Below are 18977 nucleotides of genomic sequence, written 5' to 3'. Positions count from 1 at the left end.
TACGACTTGTGTGGGTTTTTCATTTTCAGTTAGTTTTCGACAGCTGTAACAGGATCCCGGTTCCGGTGATGAGATGAAATGGGATGAGATGCGAAAAGTTTGCGAAAAGTGTTGCTGCTGCTGCGCACATATCAAAGTGCTATATAAAAAATCAAATTTATATTTATGGGTCGGCGCCACGACATCAGACGGCTGGATGGTCAAAAAAAACTTTGCCGCCCGGCCGGATGGCATTATAATTTCAAAATTTCATTCTGCCTGTTAATAAGGGACTGCACTTTAAGAAAATAGTGGTAATTTTTTGAGAAACACATTTAAATAATTTAAAATTTAGCTGAGAACTAGAAACGGTTTTGAAAGCTTATCAGTTTTAGCTTAACCTAATTTTCATAACTTATTTATTCTCTTACGTCTATTAAATTCGTATAAATATTTACTTATTTTTAATATCAATTTTATTATATTTATTTATGCAATTTGTCTACTTTTTTCCCAGTCTAGACGAAGAAGTTGAGCCAGACAAACGAGCCGTTGGCCCTCAAGTCCGTTCGTCGGAAAAGTCTGCGTGTAAAATTATGCCCGTTGTCTGCCCAGAGGCCATTACGATGGCATTCGATTTCGATTTCGTTTAGTAGCAACAGCGCAAGCTGCTTTGGCAACACTTACAACTTTCGACAGTTCAAACGGCCTCCGGCTTGGGCGGGAAAATTGTGGGAAAATCGGGTGGTGGAGCGAAGGGGGGGAGGCGAGTAGTCAAGCGCTGCGGGACACATAAATCATATTTCCCAGCGAGAGTCGTTCAAGGAGCTGCCATTGATAAATGGAAAGGATCAACATTAAGCTGTGCTGCGTTACAATGACTTAACAAAGGACAAGTGGCGAGTACAAATAAACATTATTTGGTTCAAAACGATTTGCATTTAATCGATCGATGGGTCTTTTTAAGCTTGTGTCTGGTTATTGAAAATAATATATTTTTGGTAACCTTTTAAAGTGTTATAAGTACATACGTATTTAGAAGGAAAGTCGAAGTGTAATCTTCGCGTTTGTTAGACTTAATTAATCGATTATATAATCGATGCCAAATATTAATTCAATTAGCTGTCAAACTTAATATTTTATGGATATATAAATACAGTAAATAAATGTTGGAATTGACGCTTAAAGTTGTTCAGTTGAATTGCCAAAAATGGTTATTCACCAAATCCTAAGGCTCAAATTGAAATAGTCCAATATACTAATTGTTTATGCATCAATTTGCAATAAATGAATGCCTCGTTAAGCGGAGGATTCAGTTTTTCATATGGTCTTTAATAATTTTCTGATATGAAAGCATTTTACCATTGTTTCCTTTGCTTTTCTTTCCCCCACTTTATTTTTTTATTTTTTTGTTGTACTGTGTTTTGCGGTGTTTATTTGTACATCGATGTGAAAATGGAAAAATATTAACATCTGGTTTTTATGAAGCGCCCGCTCAACTATTGCCCCGTAATTCCCATTGTTATTGATATCATTATCATTATTATGGCTATTTTCGTGTTTTTATGGCCGAAGTTGGTGCTACGCTTGGGATCTCGCATAAATGAATTTAATTATTCCGGAATTCCCCATTCGAGAACCAAGCACGTTGTGCTCAGCTGGGCGATGGCATTAATATGGATGCTGGTCGACCTGTTGCCTAATGGCTTAACAAATCTGGCTGAATAGCGAGAATAATTACAATTACCACGCGGCGTATACGCAATGTGAGTGCGTGTGTTTGTGTGTCCTCAGCACACTGCGCTGTGGGGTGGAATTTTGCAAAGTTTGAGTGGCTCTCGGAGGCAAAGTCTTGGCGCTACGAAGTGCCCACGGCATGACGGTCACATTGTTGGCATCAGCCATTGTTGACAGCCAAAGCCGCCGTCACACTTGCCACAGCAACAATAACAACAAATGCAGCGGCAAGAACAACAACAAGTTAGGAGCAACAGCCATGCAACGACAACAACACAGGCACACGCAAACAACGCCAGCAGGCCAACAACAATAACAAATAGTTGTTGACATTTATGCCGGCGAATGTCACATGCCAGGCACGCCCCTCAGCGCAAAGCAGTAAGCAAGTAGACTGGGAGAAAATGTTTGATGGGAAATTTTAGAAAAATTATAAAAGATTCATATGTCAATTGAATTATAACCATTATATTTAATGAAGATGTATTGGGGACGAATATTAAAGAAAATTGTTTACACATGTATCATTTTCCGGCAGGCTGTTACCATAAAAGTAAATTAAAGAAAAATATTAAAGAATATATTAATTGTTCCTGAATTTTCTTTTACATTTTTTTCCAAGTGAAGTAGCAATGCCGACCAGGATAGACACAGAAACAGAAGAAGGGGATCTACTGCAAATGCATCCCCGTTGGCAACATGGGAAAGTGACGGCGGGAGTCAAGGGCAGTTTCTGGAGTTCTTGTGAGGGGCCTAATACTTAAAGTTCTCAAGCTTAAACTTATTTAAACACAATGGCCTTCTACAAAGAAATGAAGTTCATTCTAAGCAGCAGTGATTTAAAGAAAATGAAAAGTCAGTTGTTGGAAAATAAGTATAAACAACACAATTGAGGAAAAAAGCCAACCCAATAGCATCTGAAAAAGACAGCAGCACTTTACTTTACTTTAAACGTGAAATAATAAATTTACTTAAGCATCCCCACTGCAAATTCCACTCAATCATAATTTGGCATTCCTTTTGCCAGCGGTGGAGTTGCAACTGTTTTCGGAATCTCAAGTTAAGTAAGCTGTCCTTTTTGGGCTTAATGTAAAACTGAAATATATTTATTAATTTAAATAATGCTCGGGCCAAAAAGAAGCTCTGACAACGGAGTAAACCATACATATATCCTCGCTTATGTAACACTGTTTCTGTTTCCTTGTTGTTGCTCTGAATTTATGTTGCTTGTGCATCGTTGCTATTTTTCACAATTACTGTGTTTGTGTACATGCATGGTATAAAGAGAGTTTATGGCCTTTGGTATGGTGATACAAATTAATAAAATATTTTAATTAAATGGGTTGAAATACTGACGAATTGAGTTATTGCACTTTGAGGTGGCCCTAAAATGTTTTCATCACAGGCTATGCTGTCAGTGCAGTTCATGAGATTATTTTTTTGCCTTTCGTCACGTTGTGTATTCCTTTGAAATCAATCGAAAAGCTTGCAGTTAACCTCTGACATTTAACACACACTTAATACGGTTAAAACGTAATAACTTAAGCTGTCGGGCCAACAAATCAACGCCGGCCATCTACCAATCCGAGTCAATTGACAAATGACACAGTAATTACTTCCAATGATGTGGTAACATTTTTACAGCTTCGTGGGCGGTGATCTCGACAAAACATTAACAGGATGTCTGACTGCAGCAGCTAACTGGGCAATTTGCTGCAATCCAGTTAGCTGGAAAGCTGCTGAGCAATTTGCCCGGCCATTATTCATGGCACATATTGGTCCAGAAACCGGAGACCAGACCAGGCTACCAGTCGCCACTTACCAGTTACCAGCTACCAGTTACTACCAAGAACCCGGTCAAACGAGCGGCAAAAGTGGCAAATCTTTGTTCACACCTCTGAAAATCCGGGGGATCCGGGGGGAGCGCCGATTCGATTCGATTTGGCTCTGGGTCGCATGTGTTTGGCCAGCTATTTTTATGGATTCCTGCGTATGTCCTTTTGGTCAACCTTAAAAGTGTTTTCCTCTACATAAATTTGCTATAAAAACCATTTAAACGGAAACGTTTCAAACATTCAAAGGGGAAGCGATGCCAAAGACTGCACCGACAGAAAAGTGCCTATGATTTATAATGAAATTATAAAATTTACTTAGATTTTAAGTAAATGTATAACATGATCACCTTCTGTGCGGTGATGGACTATCTTTGTTGGCCATTTCCCTGTCCTGAGAACTATTTTTCCCAGTGTATCCAACGACAAGAGGGAGCAAAGATTGGGCCCCAGTCTGGACACATGGGTACGCTCTAGTTGTCGTTTGACTTGTGGTCCGGTTCGCTGCAGACTGGACCGCTCTGCTAGCCAAATCTAAACGGCTTCAATAAAGCAAATTATCGTTAAAATGCTGCTGCACATAAGAAGATTTACGATTGCTCAGCTCGTTGCTCGTCGTTTGAGATTGGGTTGAGTTTTTGGGCTGGGCCCCCTTTTTTTGGCAGCACAAAGAGGACCAGTAGTTGGGATGTTCGGGCGGGGATGCTGAATTCTTTGGCCATGATTCGGTTTTGGTAGCTTGTTGTCCGTTGTACATTTGTGGTTCCCCTTTCGTTTGTTTACTCTGCTGCTGCTCTTGATTTCTGTGCTTGAATCCCTGAATCGTTTAGTCGAACCTTTTTGCCTTTTCCCTTTTTGTTGTCCTGAGTTCTTTTGGGGTTCTACATTCGATTTTCCCAGCAGAAGCGAAATGAGCGTATGACCAAAACAAATAACCCACAAAGTGAGTTGTTCGGAGGGGAAGCTCCCATATGCGTAAGTACATAAAGGGAAAAACTTCAATATTCTCTGTTCGGATGTAAATTTAAAGTAGAATGCATCACGCAATTTCATGCGAAATTTCTTCTATGATTGGTAAACTCATGGAATGAATGCAATTTTTAATTTAAACCACGCTATTTTAATTCGAATACTACACATTTTTCGCCTGTGTATCTGCGTAACACTGTAACATGTGTGTGTATTCGTTGATTTGCAGTGCCATGAATGCTTCAACGCTTCTGGCCACAGCTGGTGCGCAAATCTCACACAGTTGGTTATTTGACAATTGATGATAGCATCAAGATTGGGTCGCCAAAATGCCAGGCACACATTCCGATTCCCACCTCCCATTTCGCTATGTGTGTGCCAACTAGCGAGGAGCACGTGACCAATGGGGATGTCACGAAAACTACGGTGAGGGTCTGGCAATTAGCCTTTGACCCCATGTGGCTGCGTGCAAAATTTAAATGAAAAAGGGTACTGTTATTGATTGACCAGTAGGCAATAAAATCCTTTGATTTTTATGACTGTAGAAAAATCAAATATTTCAACATACACTTTTGGAAATATTTTCATAACATTTTTTTTATCATATTTAAGAAAAATAAGCCATTTAAAGATAACTACCATTGGATTTGTATGTTGCGTTTATGACTTTATCTACTTGCTGATTGTTGTAACCTAGGGGTAATTCAGTTAAAGCCACGGCTCTCCTCCCTAAAAATACTGTGCTTATCTATGCCTATTTTTGCATATGCCACATGAGCATTAACTTTTGTCATTCGCTTTTGGGGTTTTGGGGACTAAAAGGTTTTTTGTGGCTACTATTATAATTTGGGCAATATTTGATTGCAATTTAATAGTTGCTATTCGCCCAAATCGGCCACAAAACCATTTCCTGGAGGGAGGGCCAGCCAGCATTATTAATGAGTGGTAAATTTACATAGCATTTTATGTGCCATGTGGGGCACAGTCCACGGCCCAGTTGAAATTTCCCCGTCTTCCGGAATTTTCGACTGGGTAACTGTAGCCTCTTGATCAGCGCTAATGAACTTTATGCGGAGCTGACCCCCAGGCTCCTCCGCCCACCCTGGTAATGACCCCGGCGGAGTCGGTTTTTTCCCATGACCTGTTATCTGTGTTAATGCATGCGTTTTCTTTGTCTCCTTTATCGGAACTTCCTGTCATTACTCCTGCTATCGTCCGAGTCCCAGTCTCCGAGCTTCCGTGTCCGCGCATTACCGTGTCGCCCTGTCCCGTGCTGTCCCGTCCTGTCCTGTTCCACTGTCCTTTCCACGATGTCGTCGCACTTTGGCTCCGCTGCTCAACTGCCCGGTGCCCGCGAGATTACAGCACTCACACTGGCAATAAAAGACGTTATTAAATAAAGAAAACTGTCGCGAAGTGAATAGGAAAATGCTTAAGGACCCGCGGGAGAAATCCTATTTTTCCTTCTTATTGCATTTATAAAGTAACAGTACAAAAGGAAATTATAAAACGATTTTAGTTCAAATTCATATTCAACGAACTCAGGATCAAACTGAAGAGTAAATAAATATACTAGAAGTTAGGATGAATAAAATATTGTCAAAGTTTTAGAACCAATAAAGTATATGCTTCGTTCCTACAATATATTAAATGATTAAGTTTTTGAATTTTTGGATTTTTTGTTCCAATTCCATGAATTTTTCTTCAGTGTTCAGTTTTGTGCCTGGTGGCCATCAGCAGATTCCCCATGTTCCGCAGCCCAGCCCATTGCTTAATTTCGATGGCAATTATTTATTTAAACCGCCTATCGCCCATTCCATTGGAACATGGCTGGTCTTAATTGTTTGACTTGGCGTTTCTGAAACTATGGGCAGGCTTCGAGCGCCCCTCTTTCCCCCTATTGCCCTATTTTCCCACATTTCCCTACTTGGGCCCAGCTTTAGTGGTGCCGCTTTGACAACTCGTTGACCGTAAATTTCCAAGTTTTTCATTAGGCTGCCTGCCAGTCCCAGGCGAGACTTTCTGCTCGGCTTTCTAATCAACTTGGCCGCAGTTTGTCGCGCTTTTCCCTCCCCGTCGGCCACGCCCTTTCAGCCTTCTTTGTCTGCCCCGCCGTCGTGGGCGAGGGGAAAACTTTTGCACCTCCCATTCTGGCATGTTTAATGAAAGCGTTTTCACTGCGATTTCATTTCATTTAGTCGCCTCTTTTGCCGCTCCACTGGCCGTTCGCCGCCTCATTCATTATGCGCCGCTCAGATTTGTAATTTACACCTGAGGCTAACAAGCAGTTGAACAATGTGAGCCGCGAGGGCAGTTATAGAAGTTTGTTTGCGGGGGAATTGGGCCAATCACAAGTTGGCCAAAACAACCATAAAAGGTGCTTGGCGGGCATAAGAAAAGTTGATTAGAATACTATAGACTTTGTTGCACAGAAAACTCTTGATATGCAGTCACGCTGCAATTCTTTATAGTTTTATAAATACAAATATGTATTACCACAATACATTTTGCAATGATTATATTTATATTTGCAGTATTTTAAAATTCACAGGCTTTAGGGCATGATTTGCTTATAAAAAACCTGCTATGCAGAATTTTAAATTCTAGAAATGTATACGTGAATGTTTATAGAATACTTTTTTGTGTATCCAAGTGATGGCTGTTTCATGGAATATTTATACTTTAGATATTTGACATTTCAGCCGGCTTAGGCGAAAAACGAAGTCTGCTTAAAAGCTTAAAAATCCTTTGCCCACACATACGAGAACATAGTTGGCCTGCCTCCGATAAAGCCATCCTAATTCCCGGTGCCACGCCCCCCTTTTTCCGTGACTAGGCCAAAATGTGAAATGGCTGGCTGCAATTATGAGGGTGGCACTGAGGAGCGGCACAGTTTCCGCTTGCTGGGCAGTTTCCTGCAGCAACTGCAACTGCTGTAAAATGTTTATGATGCTTTTATGGCAGCTACCCTCGGCGACGGATGAAAGGGTTTGAGGTAGGGGGAATGGGGTAAGGGTCCCATAGAATTAACAATATGAATATGAATTATAAATATATGCAAAGGCTGCTCGCAGGAAAGATGAAGTGCTAAATGGCTAATTACGATTACAGTCATTATGCCCATTGTGCAGTTGCTACTTGCCAGCAATTTAAAGCCATTTGCTTGTTTACACGATACCGAGCGAAAAGGGCGCACAACAGATTTCTCTCCCATTGACGTCATGCGGTCCCAAATCCATCATACGCCACGTGGCCCAAGGTCGTGCTTGGTTGGCATATTTAAATTTCAAATATCTTCCCCCTTCATGGTGGTGCTCGCACTGCTACTTTTTCACTTGTGCATAATCTTTAATTTAAACAAATGCCGAAAGCCAAAATAAAGCCCCACGAGGATCTGCACCCGGGTATGTAAACCTAAAAACTGGACGTGGCATGCGAGCCAAATAAGCCGCATAAAATAGAAACAAAATATCGTACATAATACAGAATAAAGCGTTTGGGATATGGTCAACTATGGTCCTGGTTTTCAGAAGCAGAACGGAAACTGTCGTCGAAATGGTCGGGGGATGTGCAGAAACGAACCCTATAGATGTTTTTATTGCTGTGAACCAGCTTATCAGAACTTCCTTGTATTACATTTACATACGTTTAGGTTAGCTTAAAACTTCGTAAAGTATGTGTGACCTAATAATATTAATTAATAATTAATAATTATTCAATAATTACTTAAATTGTAGGGGTAAGTAGTTATATTTTGAATAATTTTATTATGGCCATCTTATCAAATTTTTTTCATATAATGATTAATATGACTCCACTAAGAGCATTTCCAAGTCGAACTTATATGTAAGTTACTTGCTTATTTTTTGTGGCTAGTCGTTCCTGTGCAGTATTTTCACAAATTCCATCAAAGCCGCTGCGGCTTTGGACATTGCCGCTCGCCACTGCGCCCAGAGTCTCTTGGCCAATGTAGCTGATGCTGTTGCAGTGGCACGAAAGGAATTGCCCGGGAAACGGGGGCACAAAGTGCGAGTGCTACGACACATAGAACGCGTCCTGTGAAATTTGTGGCTCGCGTTGAATGTGGGCATTGCCCTAAAATACAACTTAAAGCAGTTGGTCAAAATAATTTATTTGGGAGAATACGACAGTGCTGTTTTCTTATCATACTGGTATTTTAACTGTGTGCCTGCCTTATTAAACACTATAGTAAAACACTATTTGTCCGAATGAAGCACTTTTCCTTTTCAGAAAGTCAAGCGAGTTCTGAACTATTTTTATTATACCACTTACTTATACCACTTTAGTTACTGCGGGACTTAACTTTTCTTTAATACTTTAATGTGCGCAATTGCATTATCTACAGTCTTGACCTGGCCAACACGTTTTCCGCCCCATCTTTTCTTGGGCTCTTCGGGTTGACTTTGAGTCTCGGGATGCCTTTTCTCTGGTAGCTGTTTGTTTTGTTAGAAATTTATTTATCAACGCTTTTTGTATTTCCGCTGCGGCTAGCTGGCTGGACCGTTTGGCTTTTTGTTTATTTTCATACACTTCCTCATTTTTAATTTATGACAATGGCCCCGGCTATTGTGAGGGCCACGCCCCCTTGGACCAAGCCGCCTAACGCCCGGCCGCCCTGCAGTGTTATTGTAACTGATGCTCTTATAAATGGCCTCTACCCGTCAGACAGAATTTTCGTTTGTCGCTTTTATCGCAGAAACCGGAAAGTGGCGGATGCGAAAGAGGGGGTGTCGGGAAAATTCAGGGGCGCGTGGTGGTACTTTTCCAGAGGGGCACACGTACACTTTGTATTTCCGCTGGCCCCCTATTGTCCTTGACAGTTTCATTATGACAGCTGGCGGGAGTCGCTTTCCACCCTCATTTTTCGTTGATTTTGGTTTTTGTTTAGTTCCGCATTTGTGCTATTAAAGTGTCATCTTGTTGTTGCTGCTTTTTCGCTTGGCTACCACTAAAACAATGGCCAAGTGTTGGCGCTGTTATTATTATTATTATTATCATCAAATGCGCTTCCTCTTCCGCCGCACAAAACGCAAAGATAATGGCCGAAAGACAAGCGACCAGATAAAACGCTGCCATTCATGCTCTTGACTGATTTTTAGTTAATTTCATTGGCTTTGTGCTGCCATCGTTGGGAGGAGTGAAAAAGGGGTGGATTATTGCGCAATCAACCCTCGGTAATTTTCGTCTAATTACGGCAATCCTTTCAACCGATTTAAGATTCTGTGCTGGGTCTTTAAGTTGATATATAATTCTGTGCATTCATATAAATCTTCTATTTGCAGCAAATTAATTGTGACAATTGTGGAAAACTTTTGATAGTTATAATTCACATAGCATCTTCAAGAAATCAATATAATAAATCAATACACAGATAATGCTGAGTTTACAGACTGATAGATAAAATAAATTATTATTATTATTATTTTTTTAAGATTGCATATAATTTAAGCTCACTGGCTGCCAGATTTGCATAACGTATTGATAAATCCGCCCTTGAAGTCTGGTTTCTTGCGCAAAAAGAGCGGCAAATGCATATTTATTTAATTGAAATAAATTTACGCCCCCGGCCGAGCATTTTGACGGCGTATGGCGAATATTACGAGCAGTCAGACATTTGCGCATTTCGGGCTGGGATTCGTGGTATTAAAAGCGGGCAAGCCGCTTGGGATTTATGGCTGCAGCTCGCCGTTCGCAGCTCGCAGGACTTTCGTCCTTTTCAGACGCCAGCTCCTTTGGCTCAGTGGCCGGGCGCACATAAATATGCAATTATTTTGCATTTTCCGCTCTTGCGCTCGATTTTTATTTATTCGCATATGGCGTTTGCTGCGTTGCGGCGTTGCGGTCTCACGCACATTTCGCCATGTTTATGGCACTCGCGACTTTCGGGCGGCGACAGCAAATTGACTTTTACACAAAGATGCGGGTGCCCAGCGCACATACATATCTCTTGATGCGACATATTTATTTGTTGATTCATATATTTGCTCTTATTTATATGCATAATTTGCATTTGACACATTTTTATGGTGCCTGTTTGCGCGCCAAGTGAAATCAAAATACTTTATTCGCCATGCAAATAATTCGTATTGATTCAGTTGCCGCTGCGTTCGGCTTTATAATCGCCAGAAAATCTCTTCACATCTGAGTTATTTTAAGTCATTAAGCCATTCGTGCGTTGCAAAAAGAATAAATATCAAAAATGATTAAATAAATTTAAATTCGGTCGATCTTATGGACTGCTTTTATATATTTGTTCTTTATCTTAGTTACTTTTATGCAGTTTGTATTGAATGGTTTCTAGACTTGAAATTTGTCGCTCATAACACTTAAATTTTTAAGAAATATAAAAGATATGCATATTAATTAAAGTACAGTAGGTAGCAAATTATTTTTATTTGGTTTCTCCTGACTTGAGGGGCTTGTCATCACAGACCAAAAATAATTGTCAATTAGTTGTCTATTTCAATAAGAGAACGAGCTAAGAGAAAACTCTTAGTCTTGTCGAACTCATAGATTATCTTGCAATTTGATCTGAATTTTCCAAATGAATATTTTGATTGGAGAATATCTGGGCCTTCATATTCCCTCTCAATAAAAAAATGCACAGTAGAAAAAGGAAATCCTCTATGAACACACATGTGTTTATTATTTTGACAAATATGCTTGACGAAATTCCGCAATTTATATGATGAAAATTTGCCTTTTTTTATTGTTATTTTCAAACTGTTTTCATGGGATCTTTATGCACTTCTGGCCTCGTATAGTGGGCATGTGAGTGAGTGTTTTAACAAATTGAAATGCATTGGGAGTGCTGTCGAGGGCTTTGCCATGGTGTAATTTGTGTGCAGCTTTGGTTATTACTTATTGTTGTTTTTGCCGGCACAGCCTTTTGTGGCAACGATAAGCCTTTGGCATATCGCATTTTATTTGCCAGTCAGGCGGCAAAGCTGCAAGAAAAATGTTTGTTCATTTAAGATAAATTTATTGTAGTTGTCGATGCAAATTGCAACATATATTGAATCGTTGCTGCCACAGCTCTCGTGCTGTGCTGTTATTATGATTGCCAATGCCAATGCTCGTAAATAGTTGTGCAAATAAATTGTGAGCGCAAATAAATCGCGCAGATCGGGCGAAATCCAAGCGTTTATGACACTTTTGGGGTGGGGGCGGGCTTACCGTTAATCATGTTCATAAATTCCGAACAGCTCTTTATTCAACACACAGAAAAAATGAATATACTTCGACTTAAAGATACACAAAATGTTAAAGAGCAAAAGTCGTAAAAGGCGTAATATTAATTACTTTGTTCTCTTACTATTATATTTTTTAGGTATGATTTTATCTTTTAGACTTGTAATATTTAAGATTTTTCGCAAAATGAATACTTTCTCCGAGTGCACTCACCATTGAATGTGGCCAGCAGCAGGGCACCAAGCAGGCGCAGTAGGCTCATCTTCAAATCCTTTCCAATTTACTTGTAATCCAGCGCCGAGCTGCTAGTTTAATGCCCTTCCCGATGCTGCGAAATGAGCCTGGGATTGAGTCCTAAACGGAAACGCGTTTACATTGCCGCGATAAGAAGCGGAAGTGCTCGGCTCAAGGAGGCGGCGGCAGGAAGTCGGGTGGCAGGAGCCAGAGAGTAAGGAGCGAAGTCTCAGGAAGGACTGTGCCCGATGGCTGCCAGTTTGACTGCCTCTAAATGCGGCGCACCACCCGCTGCGCTCTCCCTGTTGATTTTCCCCCTTGGTTTTTCCTTTGTTTTCCCGCGGAAAACGCGTTTCATTGCTCCACGACTCTCAGTGGCTGAAAACGCGTTTCATTGCTCCACTACTCTCAGTGGCTGATGATATTTATGGCGGCGCTAGTTGCTAGTTGCTCCTCGTAGCTGGTTGCATTTTATTAGGCAAATTAACGCTGCTGCAGTTTTGTTACTGAAAACTCAGCGCTCTTAAGGAGTTTACATATTAAGCCCGCTTTCGGCTCATGCATCATATCATGACAGAGAGTCCTTGGCTGGCTTACATGCATGAAATCCACGTTAAAGATTTATCGTTCGTGGGCTCCACGTTGCTGCTGTGACTGTTCTCGTTGTTGCTATATGGCTTTATGGTTACACTAGAAAAAAAGAATGGCTTTTAGTTAAACAATAAGTTCTATATATAGTATAGTGTTTCTTAAAGTAGAAGTCATATATCTTAGTAACGTTAAACGTTATAACTTTAATTACACGTCCAATAATACAAGTCCCCTATAAACTATGGCGCTTGGGAAGACATATTTTGAAATGAATTTATTTTTAGATTATTTTATGCTAAAATCTGGTCCCAATTTTTACCCTGTATACTGTTGCGTTTTCGGAATTTGGCGTCTGTCTCATTGCACAACTTTCAGACGTTGGCTTTGGCCTGTTTTAGCATTGGCTTACAGGAGAGACGAGACATGCAGAGCAGGTTGATGGTAGAGGCGAAATCTGCCAGCCCAGCTGCCACACCAGATCCCACCTACCAGCTTACATTTACCAGTTCTCAGTTGCTGTGACACCCGCGACCCATGTGGCGTATACGTCATGCGGATTGTCTTTGTGCCATGCGAGGTGCCCACAAAACTGAGCCAATGGATGAGGATGCGTGAACCAGAATGCTGCTTTATTCTGTTTGAATCTATGCTTTTATATGCTTAAACGGGTTTTAGAAAATGCTTAAAATCGTGGAGGAACTATTCATACTCAAATCTATTCTTTAAAATAATTGAACACATAAGCTCAAAGATTTTTTCTGGACCTTAGACGTGCCCAGATGGTGTATTATCGCCCAGTTTTAAGTCAGTTAGCCATCACATCCATCTTGTCCCATCGCTTTGGCTTCAGCACACAAGAATGCCAACAATTCAAAAGCCAATCTGTAATACACTGCAGGCTACTTGTGCTCATTCGCTATTCCCCCTGTCATTTTGGCCGCCTTCGAGTCCCACGCCAAATGTCTGACAAATCGACAGTTGTGAGCTGCAGGCACTGCCGAGGGGCCCTTGGATCGGGCTCTACTGTTTCCCGTTGCGGCCCAAATCAAATTGGCCGCCAAACGTTGCCTGGCGTCAAAAGTCATTCATCAAGGACGTGGAACAGGTCATTGGAGGATGGGATAAGGGCGCATCCAACTTTGCATGAAATTGGCTGTGCTTAGCCCAACGGCAATGGCAACAAAGCCAACTTTGGCCGGGTCTAGTACATTGAAAGATTAGCTTAACATTTTATGTAAAACATTCAAGTGATATTTACCAAATATTTGTAATAAATATATTATTTAAATAAAAAAAAAAATACGTTATGATTTGTATATCTTTAAATAAAATATTTCGTATTTTTAATTGGAAAAATGGTACAATATTTTTTAGTGTACTGAGAGTTTTCCAGGGGTGAGCAAAGCTTGCATGGGAGTCGGAGAACAAGGCGCACCACTCGAGATTTAATAAACTGAGCCCGCTGGGCAACACGGTCTCCGAAAAATAAAACAAAAATGTATGTAAATAAATGAACGCTTAACTCTTTTCAAAGCCAAGTTCGTAGAGCCAAAAATTGTATGATCCTTACAAAAAACAGCGACGAATTTTGTGCATTATTTTGCCTAAAACCCCGGCGGCATTATCATCAATTCATCATCGCAGGGGAGACAGAAGGGCGTGGCAAGGGTTACGAAGCCTCTTCTGTTTATTTAATTTCAACAAAAGGGCGCTAGAAGAAGACGAAGTGAATGAGTTGGTCAAAGTCTCTTGCATGTGTGCACTGATGTCCGTTTGTGTGTGTACGTGTTAGCCATTGCGGCTGCGGCAGCGTCACCAACATAACCATAGCCACAACTAACGCCAAGGGCTTGGACGGGACCCAGTGAGAATGTAAGCAGTACACTCTTAAAAAAGACTGGGCAATAATTCAATTAGTTATTTAGGACTCCTAATTTTAGTAATAAAGCAAAAAAATACCGTGATAACAAGCACTAGAATAATTCAAGGAAGTCTATAGCTTAGCCATAGATTTTTTCACAGTGGTCATAAGTGTGTTCTTTTTTCCATTCTGCTGTTGCTGTGGCTTCCTATGCCCAAACAACAGGCGAGCTAACAGCAGCACATGAGTCAAATAAATTACCCCAACATTGTTGTTGGCAAATTTTTGATGGTTTAATTTTGTGGAAAATAAGTTAAGCCGCTGCTGTGGCGCCCATATAACACTCACACTCGCACACACACACACACAAACACACAACCACAACACGCTCACACACCAGTAATACTCGAACGCACACATGAGCAAATAGAAAGCATGCGAAAACCCACTCCGCAAAAATTGTTGCCTACTTTGCTGCGCCGCGTATACGCAATAAAATAAACGCGTCGCAGTTACATTTCCGGCCTGCTCAGCTCAAACCAACGGAGTAAAATAAAACGGCATGGAACGGAGGCTCAACTCGGCTTCTCGGCACATTTTATGCCGCATTGCCATTTTTATTTATTTATTTTTATTTGCCTTTGGCTGCCGCTGCTGTGCGCCCTTTATTCGTTCATTTATAAATTATTATTGCAAAACACTCTGCCCCTGCCGCTTCACATCGACGTCCTAAGCATTTCCCACTTGAATTTTGAGGAATTGTTTGTGTGCATTTCAATGGAAAACGCGGACATTGTTTGCTTTAAAAATGTATGAGGTAATGAGTTTTAGGCTGGCAAAATAAATTAGCCGAATGCTTGGAAATCTGTTCAAAGCCAAGGCAACGTGGCTCAAGTGAAGCTAAGTGAGTGGAAACCATACACATATCATCCATTTGCTTGTGTCTTTTCATTTTTGAGGATACATTTGGACCTGTCGTTTTTTCTTTTTTTTTTTAATGTTCTTGCCATGCATGGAAACTGCTTGTAAATTTTTTCCTTTTTGGCGAACTTGTGCGACGGCTGTTTTGAATTGAGCCACATCATCATCATCCACTTTGTCATCGTCATCGCCATCATCATCATCTGAGCCTGATGGCTGACATTGTCAAAAGGGTTTAAGTGGCTATACTTGAACCAGGAGAATCAGCAGCAGTAACGGCTAAAGCAGCAGTTGAAAGTCCTCACCCCAAATACTAGACAAATATGAAAGCGCCAGGAGAATGGGGAGAACTCTGAATTCTGAATGGTTAGGGGGCGGTGGAAGTGGGCAAGGCATGACAAGGAACTTCAACACGTTGCCAGGACGCAAGTTTAAAGCGAGTCTTGCGGCGGTGCAAAGCGGAACGAACCATAAAATGAAAATTTAATGCGATATTGATTTCGATATTCCATATACAATATAGAAAATTGTGCTTTGTTGTGAAGCAACCTCGGCGCTAAAGCTTGAAAAAAATGTGAATGCACTGGTGAATACGGTTCAATGATTAGGAGGAATTTAAAGAATCGCGATGAAAAAAAGTTATTAAATAAATTTTTATATAACTTTAATTAACTTCTAAATGTAAAAAAATGACATAAAGTCATGTTGATGATAACTTGACTTGATAAAAAATGGGTATTTATTCAACAAATGATGAAAGGTTTACTTGGTTTGTTAATTAATCAATTAGTAATTAAATGCTCATAGTTTTACAAAATGAATTACCTAATTAATTAATCCTCCAAAATAATTCATAAATTTCTTCAAAATTATATATTGACCGATTCCATTATTTTATTTAAACTCGTCTTTGAGCTACTGATTAAGTCACTATTGAGTGGTTTACTTGTCCTCTTGTATGAAAACCGACAATTGTACACTGCCAAGCTAGTAGCTTCAATCACGTCCTTCGTCCTCAAAAAATACCGACAATAAACATTTAATTACCGACTATTGTGCCGTGTTTTGAACGGTAATTTGTCAAAGGGTCTAATTAAAAACTTGTAAGTGCCTTGAAAAATTTGAGAGACTCGTTAGGCATCGACAGTTTGGTAAAGGAAAGGCTGGCACATTAAAAATGCGGTAATGTTTTGTTGAGAGCTGATTGGAGCATTTTGAAAACACGCAATTCACCTCCGTCATTGTCATGTTAATTAATTTGCCGACACTTAAGAAGACAAGTGAACACGGTTGCCGAAATAAAAAATAAAACTCAATGTTGGGGGTCAGCCAAAAATGTCAGAAGCATTCGATACGGCCAAACTCGAGTGGCAAGGGTTAAATCCCTCTTTCTTTCTCACTTGTTAAGAATTTCGCATGGGAATCGATTCCCTTTCCTATTTCTAATACAATAGCACAGGAAACAATATTTTAAAAAATATTTTAATAGCGAATAGTAATTGCATAAATCCCAAGAACAAAAAAAAAAATTATTTTCAGCAAGCACTTACTTATATCTTAATTTTATATGGAATTTTTTTGTTTTTCTAATACAAAATTTTAATGATCCAAAATTATTAATTCATATTTTTTAGTATATCTATCTATCTATCTATCTATATTCCTGACCCAAACTTTGTACAATTATTTTAGTTATATTGATACAAACACCACAAATATGATTCAAATGAAAATAGTAGGCCCAGTGAAATCAACAACTAATTTTCTCAGTGAACACAACAACAACGTGGCGCACACGGTTCATTGCATACGGAAAACAGGTAGCCGGCAAACGATAAAATGGGAAAAGTCCGAAACACTCTCGTGGACTGGGCACTCACATATATATTCCTTCGGTTTTTTTTTGGTTTTCATTTAACTAACCGTAATTTTTCGTCTTTTTGGGAACAACCTATTCAGCCGTGTTGCATATTACGCCGCGTGTGCTTTGCGCGTTGAAAACCCCTGCACGCACAGAAGGCTTTTCGAGACTAAAGCACCGATTCTGCGAACCTGCGGCTCAGCATTCCGATGCAGATTCCGGCAGTGGCAGAGCAGGAGCAGCGCTGCGGCAGAAGGACGAAGTACGAGGGAAGAGCGTGAAGAAGATGCAGGAGAGCACACCATCGCTGATGTCATGAGCATGTCTTCTTTCGCCGAAGAAGAATCTGTGGGCCAAGTCAGTCAAGCGGCCATGTAGTAAGCCCAACATATTGTCGCAGGGCAGCATTCTGATGCTGCTGATGCTGACGATATCAAGGACGAAGTTAAGCACTTCGTGACAGAATCAAGAGTTCAAGCCACGTTCGTGGCCAGCTCTTCGCTCTTTTGTGGCTTTGTAGCTGACATTCTCTTCGACACTTTTCTAGTTTCTGGGTCATTTAGGCGAGACAGGTTACAAGGCAGTTAAGTGCTCAAATAACCCACTTTCGTAGGTATTAAAAAAAATGTTATAAAAGAATTATAGAATATTTTCAAACTTATCAATATATTTTAAAACTAATTTCTAGTTTTTGCTGATATAAATGTGAACAGTTCTTTCCTAACATTTATATCACATTTAACAGTGTTTACCAGCTTAACATACTGTTGGTTCTCATATCTGTGAGGTTCCTGCTAAAAAGTCTCCAAAATGTTAGCACTCAGTAACTGTAACCTTTTCTAAAAATGTTATTGCACATAGACTGTTGTCGAGGCAAATAATGCTTAGCTCTGATAACATTACTGTTAGTCCCAGCCAAATGTAGTTATTTTAAATAATTTAAGAATACTACCGACGGATTTCAAACCAATAATTATGAAACGATAGTGTAGTAACATTGATCCTTATTAATAAAATAGATATAAAGATAAAGATGGTTAGATCATTCTACTTTCATTTAAGTGCTCTTCCACAGGATCCGCGCTATATAAAATAAAATCCGATATAGAATGAAATTGTTTGCATGCACAAAAGGACAGCAGGATCTCAGACTTGAAGCGCACTCACTCAAACTCACTGCCACTCACTCCCACACTAAGCCGACACTCAGTGGACCAAAGCCAAACCAATTACGGACTCAGACAATGGGCATGGAAATCGGGGCTTTTAACATTTTTTGATGGCCCGCAATAAAAGGAGTTCCTCCCTGAACCCAACATCTCTTTGACTTGCAACTGGGAAAACTAACCCAGATGTATCCAACGGAATACGAAAAGAAAAGCGATGGGGAAAATAGCGTTGAGCTCAGAACTTCACGTAGCCAAGAAAGTCGCGTCAAGTACGTTTGGATATTTAATGCCATTTAGGGTCGTAAAAATTTTGAGTGTATATTCTGGGTCTGAGGATTTCCAAATAGAAAATGCAAAGCACAGAGGACAAACTCGGGCTAGCGCAATTATCTTGGTCTTGGACTTGGTTCAGCCATTAGATGACCCAACTATTTTTGCGCATATATTATACGCATATTTTATGTGCCTCCGCTCCTTTTGTTTCTCCCTGTTGGCCATTTTATGGCCTCAAAGTCAAACGGAAAAAGCCCTCCGCGCAATTCTCATGTCGTTTAAGATGTACTCACAAATAAAGATACAAAATAACTCAGATGAGATTACATATACTTATA

General features: G+C 40.2%; 2 protein-coding genes across 5 annotated transcripts in view; one reads left to right on the top strand and one right to left on the bottom strand.

Annotated features, from left to right (window-relative positions):
• Positions 1-17336, bottom strand: part of LOC6606613 — a 37026-nt gene extending 19690 nt beyond the window's left edge. The window contains exons 1-2 of one of the 4 annotated variants that reach the window (XM_032722422.1): positions 17260-17336; positions 11943-12653 (exon numbers count right to left, since the gene is read on the bottom strand). In XM_032722422.1, the coding sequence (XP_032578313.1) occupies positions 11943-11991 (49 nt within the window). In that variant the 5' untranslated portion in view covers positions 11992-12653; positions 17260-17336. Of the gene's footprint in view, positions 1-11942; positions 12654-14864; positions 14956-17216 lie in introns of those variants that run through there. The other 3 variants (XM_002031378.2, XM_032722421.1, XM_032722423.1) reach the window with 3 other exon arrangements.
• LOC116801708 lies at positions 17054-17801 on the top strand. The gene is made up of 2 exons (XM_032722835.1): positions 17054-17156; positions 17296-17801. The coding sequence occupies exons 1-2, from the start codon at positions 17054-17056 to the stop codon at positions 17514-17516; spliced, it is 324 nt and encodes a 107-aa protein (XP_032578726.1). The 3' UTR covers positions 17517-17801.
• The last annotated feature ends 1176 nt before the right edge of the window (positions 17802-18977 follow it).

The sequence above is a fragment of the Drosophila sechellia genome, chromosome 3R, assembly GCF_004382195.2.
Source record: "Drosophila sechellia strain sech25 chromosome 3R, ASM438219v1, whole genome shotgun sequence".
In the NCBI taxonomy this organism is placed as follows: domain Eukaryota; kingdom Metazoa; phylum Arthropoda; class Insecta; order Diptera; family Drosophilidae; genus Drosophila; species Drosophila sechellia.
Note: the sequence above shows the minus strand (reverse complement) of the source record. Positions and strands in the feature narration are given on the sequence as shown.